General features: G+C 40.0%; 2 protein-coding genes across 3 annotated transcripts in view; both read right to left on the bottom strand.

Moving 5' to 3' along the window:
- The window catches only part of tfdp2 (transcription factor Dp-2), a 40,063-nt gene extending 39,800 nt beyond the window's left edge, over positions 1-263 (bottom strand). For both annotated transcript variants that reach the window (XM_058413337.1, XM_058413336.1), the window contains exon 1: positions 107-263. The gene's annotated coding sequence lies outside the window, so the exon portion shown is untranslated. The remainder of the gene's footprint in view (positions 1-106) is intronic.
- A 1,961-nt stretch (positions 264-2,224) lies between these two features.
- mkks (MKKS centrosomal shuttling protein) lies at positions 2,225-10,261 on the bottom strand. The gene is made up of 5 exons (XM_058412879.1): positions 9,844-10,261; positions 7,132-7,821; positions 5,977-6,158; positions 5,126-5,236; positions 2,225-4,978 (listed from the first exon to the last, which is right to left on the bottom strand). Exons 1-5 carry the CDS (start codon positions 10,127-10,129, stop codon positions 4,550-4,552), a joined length of 1,698 nt encoding a protein of 565 aa, XP_058268862.1. The 5' UTR covers positions 10,130-10,261; the 3' UTR covers positions 2,225-4,549.
- Positions 10,262-12,010: the final 1,749 nt, after the last annotated feature.

Below are 12,010 nucleotides of genomic sequence, written 5' to 3' on the forward strand. Positions count from 1 at the left end.
CTGTCCATGATGTGCTTTAAACGCAACCTGCAGGGACTCTCCTGAACTTCTGTCACTATTCATATTCTCCATTTAAAAAAATAATATATATCCAAACGTTTATTACCTGTAGTCCGTAGCCTCGAGTGGAAATATCCTAAACAAAAAAAACCCCAAAATGAGCAAATAATAAAATCTAGATAAGGAGAATTCGCTGTGTTTGACAGGGACAGCTCGAACTCCTCGGGCCCTCGCTTTACTTCCTGAGTGCCGAACTCTGCACCCAAGCTTGGCGGTGGGAGACAGCCGTCATCTCTGATTGGTTACACCCGCTCTTGACGCGACACCCTATAGACGAGATGATTGGATAATCCACAATGAGACCGGTCCCCCTCCCTCACTGCTTTAGCTCGCCGCACAAAGAAGTCGCGTGCGGTTGGAAGCGATCGCGTAAATAAAGGCAGAGTCCCGATAGAAGTGCCCTACACAGTGGGTGAAATAATAGCTGTAACATCCTAACTAGTGAGCCTACGAATGACACACGGAGCAATTGGGATTCCGCCAAAGTCGTTTAAAAAACCTTCAATGGCTGAATTGAATTAGTTCAGAAAGACAAAGAGGAGCTGAGGGACGATGCGTGTTTTTGTATGGAAAGACGTTAGGAACTGTCATGTTAAAAAACAACAACTTTGATTTGTCAGAGTCCGAGTTAAATTTTCTAAAAGAGATGAATGTACAAAGCAGCAGTTAAAGCACTGTATATTTATTTATCTCCGCTGTTATTTTGACCTACCCCTCACTAGGCTATTAATTAGGAAGACATGTCCAGTTTCCAGGTTATTAGCTATACCTACACAATATTGCCAAAAGTTTTGGGACACCCCTCCAAATCATTGAATTCGGGTGTTGTTTTTCAGGGGTTGGGCTCGGCCCCTTAGTTCCAGTGAAAGGAACTCTTAATGCTTCAGCATACCAAGACATTTTGGACAATTTCATGCTCCCAACTTTGTGGGAAGAGTTTGGGGATGACCCCTTCCTGTTCCAACATGACTGTACACCAGTGTACAACCAAGCTCCATAAAGACATGGATGAGTGAGTTTGGCACAGAGTCCTGACCTCAACCCGATAGAACACCTTTGGGATGAATTAGAGAGGATACTGCGAGCCAGGCCTTTTCGTCCAACGTCAGTGCCTGACCTCACAAATGCACTTCTAGAGGAACGGTCAAAAATGTCCATAAACACATGCCTAAAGCTTTTGGAAAGGTTTCCTAGAAGAGTTGAAGCCCTTATAGCTGCAAATGGTGGGCCAACTCCATATTAAATTTATGTCCATATAAAGGCAGACATCCCCAAACTGTTCCCACAACACAACAAGGGAGCATGAAATTGTCCAAAATGTCTTGGTATCCTGAAGCATTAAAAGTTCCATTCACTGGAACTAAAGGGGTCAAGTCCAAGCCCTGAAAAACAACACCTGAATTTAATGATGGTCCCAAAACTTTGGGCAATATAGTGTACTTTTACCTACAGTTACTGGGAATGTTATCAGACACACAGACAGTATAGGGGCACTTTGTAGGCTGTATCCCATCTGTTGGTGTGCACAAAGTGTCAGCCCTTCTCTAACCTGTCTATGGAAACTGACGATCATATCTGACCAGAATCCATGATTGTGGTGCCATTTAGCCCTTGTAATCTTGTGCAACTGGGGGCACCATGGCTTGGTGGTTAGGCTGTCTGCCTTGACGTTTGTGCAGAGATTTGTGCATGTTCTCCTCGTGCTTTGGGAGTTTTCTCCTGGTACTTCAGTTTCCTCCCTAAGACCAAAGCTATGCAATGAAGCTTGATTAGTATCTATAAATTGTCTGTAGTGTAGGTATTGCATGCATTCTGATGATTTAGAGTTGAAGTAGAGTTGAGTAAATGTTATTGAATAAAACAAATTTTCTAGTTTTCATGAACTATATTTGATTTCAGCTTTAAGAGCTTATAAGAATTCACACATTAATACTATAGTACTAGTGCTACTACTAATGATAATAATACAAATTTACAAACAATGGTTAGCTTTCACAATAAAGTGTAGTTAATCAGGAAGAAATGCTCTCTCCTATCTGATGTAGATCAGTTTTTTATTAATGTTTTATCAAAGTCAATGAAACATACAGACAAAGACATTTAACCTATGCATAAAATTTCTTTTACGTTTACTTTAGATTTATGTTTGTAAATGTATTGGCAGTGGAACATGGTACTGGAGTTTTTCTTATGGCATCATACTAGTAACTTGGTGTAAAAGTGGTGTGGGTGTTAAACTGATAAGGAAATGAATGAAACAATGAAGCTGGGATTTTTAGAGTCCATTACGTTGCAAAGTGGCCACTGATGGGATGACGGGTCATCAGGAGTTAAGACTTCAATAGACTTCATGTTTATGTGACCGTTTGCTAGTTGAGAGGAAGGAAGCCGCTATTAAAATCCTGCGCATTATTTTATTTTCCGTTACTTTATTGCACAGATACTTTACTCGCATTGTTAAGTCTTTCCAGGCTGTAATTGGAGGAGGTAATCTGCTCATGTGAATGTTCTAATAAAAAGACACACTGTTTCATTATGTCTAAAAAGAACTATAGCATTAGTTGTACAGAACGTAATCTTCCATCTCTTATTGCATTAGAACACAGAATGAAGCAATTCAGAAGAATTTCTTCCTCCTGAAAGAAAAAAAAGGTGACTATGCCTTTGACAGAATGCAGAAAGAGTAAGTGGAGGCAGATTGGTAGTCTGATAAGGACTTTGGAAGAGAAACCACAGGGAGCTTGTAGTTTCTCGAGGCGCACACACCTGCACTTTGTGACCCTGTTCTGACTGAATTTAACCAAGATGATACTAAATACTCACACACTTCATTGTATGAAAGTCTAGTGTTGCTATGTGAAACTGTATTACTGTGCAGAATTTTTTTTTTTCTGTAAACATTTACAAAATAATGATAAAATGAGGAAACTTTGCTTAGGCTATTTCATGTGTTGTCAGTGCTTTCTTAATAACAGTTATGTATGGGATTTTTTCATTGCTTGTACAAACAGCAGATTATAAACTGGGGGAAAAAATGCAGATGCCTTCCATGCAATTAGTATATGCAAAGCTTTGTAATGTAGAAAATACTGCATCCAATTTTCTGCTGTCAGGGTGTGGATATACCTGAATTATTCCATTAAAGAGATTCATAGTAGAACCCTGTGTGTGGAATACAACGCTTATTGGCATGCTGATGTAGGAAAATAATCAACGATGGACTAGAGTGATGCAGCCTGATGAAAAGCACTTTCCAAAGTGTTTTATTCCTCTTAATCCACATCAGTTGGATTATTTATTAAGGAAGGACATCACACTTACACACTAATCAATCCCCCCCCACCCCCCTTGCTCTCTGTTCATGTTACTGACCTTCAAATAACACTCTTTCATAGGTAACTATTTTGTATAAATGTCATAAAAATGTTTCTTTCATCTAACTACATTAAGTATTTGGTGTTCAGTGCACACTAAGGACTTTCTCTGAGACTGGGTTCCATGGTCAGATAAGACAAAAATAGAGCTTTTTGGTTTGATGTAAAAAGAGAAAGGGATAAGACGGCAATCCCCACTGTTAAGTAAAATACATACACCAATCAGGCATAACATTATGAGCAGTGAATAACGCTGATGATCTCCTCATCATGGCACCTGTTAGTGGGTGGGATATATTACGCAGCAAGTGAACACTTTGTCCTCAAAGTTGATGTGTTAGAAGCAGGAAATGGGCAATTGTATGGATTTGTTTAAGTGGCGAACTGTGACGGCTACACGTCCAGATCATCTCCAAAACTGCAGCTCTTGTGGGGTGTTCCTGGTCTGCAGTGGTCAGTATCTATCAAAAGTATCCATTGAGTCCTGTACGTCGGATCTGGTGCCAACATCTTGGTGGCAGATACCAGAGCACACCTTCATTGATCTACTAGAGTCTATGCCTTGACGGGTCAGGGCTGTTTTGGCAGCAAAAGGGGGACCAACACAATATTAGACAGGTGGTCATAATGCTATGCCTGATCGGTGCATATGTATATATAGCTCACCATCTCCAATATATATCTCCAATAATTCTGCAGCTGACTGCAGTAGCAGAAGTATCAGTCAGATTAGTCACCCATAGGTTTTATGCAACTATGTAAAACAAAAGCTTTTAGGCAGCTCAACTGGGCATGGCCTTTGAATAGACACACTGTGCCAGTATATAATTTAAATAAATAATAATTAAAAAAAAGAAATAAATAATAAAATAAAGTCCATATATATAAATACTACTATAAATACATATAAATACTATTAATATAAAATATTATATAATATTATAATACAGAGTTTTGAATCACAGAATAGCAAAATTGGGAAAACAGGAATTAACACCCACCAAAATGTATGTCTCCATCTAATGTTGAGACACAGGAACTACAGGCTACAATATTACCTTGTTTGCCAAGCTTCATATCAAATATTAAACTTATATACACACATATTTAACCTATTAATTCACATCCCTAATAATATACCTTGTATCAAGCACCAGATTAGCTGTCTCTACAGCAACATTCAAGGCATTGAGCTTGGCAGTGAACGAGTCCAACAGTCTGGCTTGAACATCAGATTGGATGGGTGCTGGCAAGAAGGAGTGATGTGCTGTGTTCAGAGGAATATTAAAAAAGATCTTCTCCAGATCAGCCCTTTCCTTTACCAGACCACAGCTGCATGGGTGTATGGTTGTGGTTGGTGAGCATGCATCTTCTTCTGTAACCCAGCAATGAGCATGACTCAAGTCCATGAGGAAGTGCTGGTCATCGTGGTCTAAAGAAAGTGCCACAGACTGCAGAGAGCAGCAGAATGCCTTCGTAGCGAGGAGGAACTCTGAACGTGAGCATTTTAGTGACGAGGCTGCTTCGCTGGCCTTACGCTCACCCTGTGGGGAATATAACAGATCACATACGGTGTATATACACATGGAAATACTTGGAGTAGCTGAAGAAATGGGAAAAGAAATGCTATTTGAGGAACACTTGTGTCAGAGGTTCAGAAGAACTATGGTGAGATGCAGTCAGGTGCTCACCGTGTATTTTATGTAAGCAGACAGCACTGTCTCTGTACAGCCTCCTCCAATTAGTGCACAAGGCTCCTTAAGGGTCAGTCGCAGCACATGCTCGGCTCTCTGACACGTTACCTTCAAAACAATGCAATGTACAATGAAAAACAAACCCAAAACAAAAAACACTTGGCCACAGAAAGACACCCAGTTAGTTATTTATCTGAGAGTAGAGGTGTAGGACATTTTTTCATCCATTTTTCAAGCTCAAATACATGACACACAAAATGGATCCATACAGAAAAAGGCAAAATAAACCTAGAAAAAAAAAAATAGAAAAGCAAAAGGAAACAACAGCCACACGTGCAGCAGTTTTGCAAAAAAGTACTGTATAAATCAGTTGCATTGTGGTTTTGCAATACTAGAGGTTGGATTTAAAAAACCCTACTCTTTTCTCCAGTTTCTCATTTACAGCCTGCCAGTAAACCTTCCACCACAACCTGCATTCTAAATGTTACCTTCACAAGACCTTATTTTTTTCTGCGATCTCTCAAAAGTGCTGAATAGACGAGCGTGTCTGAAACAAACCCTAAACCCATTAAACCTTAATACAGTGCTTTACTTAATCATATGGTGCATTCAGAAAGTTCTCAGACTCCTTCATTTTCTTCCTCAGTAACTTTTAATACATTTACATAAGACTTCTGTTCGCACTTTTCCATTATGGAGCAGGTTTAATAGCAGAGTTTGCAGATTAATAAGAGTTTCATTTTAAAGAAAGGCTAAGACATTGCAGAATAAGGAAAAGGTTAGGGGATCTGAATACTCTCAGAAGATGCCTTAAAAATGAATTTCCTTTACTCTAGTTGCTTATTAACCTTGAGCTCCTCTAACATCGTTTCGTTCCTGTGACAGAGCACCATCGTGTTAACGGATGCCTCTCCAGATGGAAGGAGCTGCAGAAGCTCTTTAGATCCAATGCGGTGCAGATGGAGTCCCCTGATCTGTCCATATGCTTTGGCTGGGACTGGAGAGCAGATAGACGCCATAATCAGAGCACCTGAAACCCACAGAAGAGCTGTGAATTGCTTGTAAATGGGTTAAAGCTATGCTGTAAGCTTGGTTACAGGTTTAAAGGCAGCAAGAAAAAAAGCTGTTCTTAAACGCCAAGTATCCTAGAAAACACTGGTCTAACGGCATTATAAAATTGGCTGTAAATAAAATACAATTAAAGCAAAAAAATCATCAAAAATTTTTGGACTATTTTTTCTATTTTTTTACTACATGATCTGAAATCGTACAATTCTGAAGTTTAAGCTCCACCCACTCACCAAACCACATCGACACATATCCGTAAAAGGCTCGTTTTCTGATATATGTCCTTACGTGTCATTATTTCCGTAATAAACCATACAACCCACATTATCTGAAGTGGAAACACCTTAAACCACATTGGACTAATCTATTCAGAACAAAAATATATTTCTAACATCAGATAAATACATTTCCAGGCTTATTGAGCACACTAATGCATTTATATTTAATTAGCCAAACCCTCATTTGCAAAAATAAGCGTTAAGGTTAAAAAAGTAATAAGAATATTGTTTTTGTTTCTAAACTCTGATTTAAAAGTTTCTTCTGTACATAATTGAGATTTTTGTTTTTTCTCTTATTTTTCTAAATTATTTATTTAACTTTTTTAAATTTATTTTTGTTTTGTTTTATGTTTGGTTTGTATAATTCAGGATATAGTATAGTGTGTGTGGGGGGGATCTATTCTATCAGGAGAACAGGAGATCTATTCTCCTGTATCTTTATCCTTTTATTATTACAAAAATTAAATAAACAGATTAGGCAAAAAATTCTAACATCTAATTTTTGGGTAAAAATTACTCTATTTACCTGTATTATATACTGCATGTTTTAGTTACATAAAACATTATATTATTACAGAGACATGCCTTTAAAATTTAATTCACTATTTTTATTTTAAAAGCAGCAAGAAAAAAAAAAAAGACAAAAATGGCCTGGACCTGTCATTTGGGCAATTGGTTCCATTAGGGCAAGTCCGAGTCGCTCGATGACCACCAGTCCACGTTCCTTTAAGTACTGCTGCAGCACTGGATGAATCACCTTCTGACATGCAAACACTCCTACACCGTCCTGAACCACTCGCTCACCCAGCTTCAACAGCTGCTCCAAGACGACCATCTCTGGATTTATTCCGACTTGGATCTCTAAAGCTGCTTCGCCAATTTCAGAGCAGTCACCTGACAGAGATGTGCCAAATAACACAATCTTATAGGGACCTGGACTACGATTCTTCAGCTCCACAGACTGCAGAAGAGGCACTTCGACTAGTAATCCAGGGAAAACAGCAGAATCTCTCACTGGCTGTCCTTCTACAGCCACAACCAGAGTTCTTCCAAAGACGTTTGATGAAGCAGAAGGAACAGACTGAAGAAAGGCCTGTACAGTCAGAGAGGCGATATGCTGTGATTCATCAGAGTTGAGCATGCAGGCTGGTTTGCTAGTGACCGCAGTATGAGCTAAAGTGATGAGTGTTTGAACACTGCTGAAGTCCACCTGAACCTTACAGCCACAGTCATCTGCCCTGAGATATCTATTGCATTCTTCTAACAAGTATGTATACACTCGACTTGCCACAGCAGGTCCGAGTCCCAACCTCTTTGCATTTTCAATGAGGCCAAGGCAAAAGACTCCTGTAAATCAATAAAATGGGAGAAAGGTTATGCAAAGTTTCACTTCAATCTAGACAGATGTACAAGAAAGTCATAGTGTTTGGCCTTACAGTGGAATAGTGGCATTACAAAATAGTGTATAACGAATGTTTTGTTGTTGAAGAATGGGCCAATCTATCATTGAAACAATTTGTAAAAACACCATGTTTCTGAACAACTATATATGTTGATGGATTTAGAAATAGAAAACAAGCTCTTGGATTTCTTGATCATGTTACCTCATAAATTAGAATAGGGGTCCCAGGACGAAAAAGACACTTAAGCAGAGCCAATCACTGTACAAAATTTGGCCATAGTACTGCAACTTCAGTTTTCTAAACAGTTCAGCTATTATAGCAGATCCTCTCTAGTCCCATAGCTAGCAATCAGAATGAGACATTTTCCCCAACTTTTATAAAAGTATATTTTTCCAATGAGTTTATATTCATTGCTTATACAGCTATGAAGCTGACAACATGGCTTGTTCTTAAACAATTGTTGACAAGGTTTAAAGATGACTGGCCTGAGAAGCGTGCATTTATTCTCTCGGCATCACATTTGGTACTCAGCTGTTCCGAGTTCATTACATTAAATGGCAATTCATCACTAGAAAACAACACATTAACCACTTAGACCTGTCTTATTTACAGCTGTAAACTAAGCATTAATGGGTAAAACATTAAAGTGTATTTATTTTTGGTATTGAGACATGTTAGTTGTTTAGCTGGCTCCTTATAGGCAAGGAACTGTATGCAATGGAGGTCCAATATTTTATTGGAGTTTATTGACCAGAAAGAAAGCTTCCCATGCAGTTAAAAAAAAGGATGGTCACAAAGCAGTTTTACAGAAATCAGGATGTACATTTATATTTAGATCTCTAATGAGAAATCCAGAGGGGACAGCGATAATGAAAACAACTACCTGCAACAACATGATTTAGAAACGCGAGAGGAACCAAAATCATCGTTATCTTTGTGACATCTGATTATAATTTGGGATTATAAATCATTACTCTTCTATTGTACATGTACTGAAAGGATGGTCAGTATAGACAGCACATTCTTTATGATTACTGAGACAGATCTTGAGTAAACGTCTGCAGTAGTCATGTGAAAGAAAGGCAACACTTTCTCAAGGAAGTGAACATTTTTATTTAAGATTATGAATCAGTAGGATCTGATAAAGTTGTTTAGAGATACTGCTACCGATAGTATTAGACTGATGTATCGTCAGTCCTACCTCACCTGATTTAGCACTATAATACACTATATTGCCAAAAGTTTTGGGACACCCCTCCAAATCATTGAATTCAGCTGTTGTTTTTCAAGGATTGGGCTTGCTCCCTTAGTTCCAGTGAAAGGAACTCTTAATGCTTCAGTATACCAAGACATTTTGGACAATTTCATGCTCCCAACTTTGGGAATAGTTTGGTGATGACCCCTTCCTGTTCCAACATGACTGCAAACCAGTGCACAAAGCAAGGTCCATAAAGAGTCCTGACCTTAGCCGGATGAATTAGAGTGGAGATTGCGAGCCAGACCTCGCAAAAAAAAGTCCCCAAAACACACTCCTAAACCCAAAAGAATTGAAGCCTTTATAGCTGTAAAGGGTAGGCCAACTCCATATTAAATTCATGTGCATGTAAAAGCAGACATCCCAGTTTTGAGCTGGCTTGCAGTCTCCTCTTTAATTCATCTCAGAGGTGTACTATCAGGTTGAGGTCAGGACTCTGTGCAGGCCAGTCAAGTTCCTCCACACCAGACTCACTCATTCATGTCTTTATGGACCTTGCTTTGTGCACTGGTGCGCACTCATGTTGGAAGAGGAAGGGGTCATTCCCAAACTGTTCCCACAAAGTTGGGAGCATGAAATTGCCCAAAATGTCTTGGTATGCTGAAGCATTAAGAGTTCCTTTCACTGGACCGAGCCTAACCCCTGAAAAACAACACCTGAATTTGGAAGGGTGTCCCAAAACCTTTGGCAATGTAAGTAAGTGAAATCTACCTGTAAACAAACCGCAGTCGCTGAATCTCGCAGTGTGATCCAAGATGGCTGCAGCGGTCAGTTTGAGCAGCGGCTCTGAGAAAGTGATCGATTTGATCAGGACAGATGAGGTGGATGTGGTCTGCACCTGTCCTCCGACATTGTTGTGAATTTGTTTTAATCTGCCACGTGGCCCATAACAAGATGACAGCGCGTGCCGCGTTACTGCTAATTTGTGGCATATTTCATCATTGCCGAGAGGCTCGTCTGTGCACACAGAGGGCTTTTTCTTACAAACGCGAGACATCGTTTTACAGCTGTTTTACTGTTTTAGCTTGCACTTGCATAGAAAATTACTAGCGCACTTTAACGAGCGGACTAGTTTGAAACGTTAATCGAGGTGCACATGCGGCTGTGTTGACGTTTTCTTCTTCTTCTTCACTTTATAACGGGGGTTAGCAACTAACTTCCTGCGCACTACCGCCATCCACTGATCTGGAGTCTAGACTAGTTTTGTTGTCAAACGAGCTGGTTTGAGTATTTCTGTAAATGCTGAGCTCCTGGGATTTTCATTTTGCATATGGAAACGCCTTGTTGTTGAGAGAGGACAATGGAGAAAGGCCACAGTAACTCAGATATCCACTTCTGACCGTCCTTTAGGTGGACTACAACAGCAGAATACCATGCCAGCTTCCATTTAGAAGAAGAAAAACACACAGCAAAGTTTTCTTCACATATCCCAGCATTGGATGTTGGGGTCAGCTCACAGGACCAGCCATGATAAGCCCCCCTGGAGCAGAGAGGGTTAAGGGCCTTGCTCAAGGGCCCAACAGTGGAAACTTGGTGGTGCTGGGGCTCAAACCTTCAATCTTTCAGTCAACAACCCAGAGCCTTAACCACTTGAGCCACCACCCCAAGGTTTTTGCATATCCCAGCTTATTAGGGATATGGGGTCAGCCATGATACGGTGCCCCTGGAGCAACAAGGGCCCAACCCAAAGTAGCTTGGCAGTACTGGGGCTCGAACCCCCGAACAATGATCCAGAGCCTTAACTGTGTGAGCCACCACTTCCCTAGTTATGTTAGCACAGAAAGTATAGAAATGGAGCAATGCTATAGTGGGCACTCCTGTATAGTTGCAGACTGCAAAAAATGTAGCCTAGTCTGATGAATCTCGGTTTCTGCTGAGGCACACAGATGTTATAGATGGTGCCAGCTGCATGAAACCATGGTCCCCCCACCCTGCCTGAGGTCAGCAGTCCAGGCTGAGATGGTGTAATGGTGTGAGGAATGTTTCCTTGGCACACTTTGGGTTCATCAATTCCATCCAATCATCGCTTGAATTCCACATCTGAGTTTTGTTGCTCAGCTTGTGTATCCCTTTCATGGCCACAATTTACCCATCGTCTAATGCTTTGACATCTAATGATGACACTGCATGATATTGTACCATGTCAGTAAAAGTAATCTCAAACTGGTTTCATGAAAATGACAGTGAGTTCAGTCTTCTTCAAGTGCTCTCCTAGGACACCAGATCTAAATCCAGTAGAACACCTTTAGGATGTGATAGAATGAGATATTCACAGCATGGAAGTGTACCTGAAAAATCTGCAGAGATTGCACAATTCGATCAGGTCAAGTCACATTCTCATCGATGTCTTTATGGACCTTGCTTTGTGCACTGGTGCGCAGTCATGTTGGAACAGGAAGGGGTCATCCCCAAACTGTTCCCACAAAGTTGGGAGCATGAAATTGTCCAAAATGTCTTGGTATGCTGAAGCATTAACAGTTCCTTTCACTGGAACTAAGGGACCAAGAACGAACCCTGAACAACAACACCTGAATTCAGTGATTTGGAGAGGCGTTTTTATATTTAATATTGCTTTTGGCAATATTGTCTATATTTGGAAAACAAATCCTCAGCCTAATTGGATTAGATGCAATATATTAGATGTAACTATCAGGGTTTTAGCAGCAATTAGTTAGATCTGTTAGCACTGATAATGCTACATTTGGAGTTGTCTTGTCCAGCAGATGTCACTGCTGATGCAGTGGTGTAAAACATCCCTGTTTCGTGTCTTACTCGATGACTATTTTCAAATGGTGATGAGGTTTTACATATTCAGCTGACCACGTAATTACTATTCAAACACACCCACATATTTTGCCTGTATTCCTCTCCATCTCAA

Source organism: Hemibagrus wyckioides, linkage group LG17 (genome assembly GCF_019097595.1).
Source record: "Hemibagrus wyckioides isolate EC202008001 linkage group LG17, SWU_Hwy_1.0, whole genome shotgun sequence".
NCBI lineage: Eukaryota > Metazoa > Chordata > Actinopteri > Siluriformes > Bagridae > Hemibagrus > Hemibagrus wyckioides.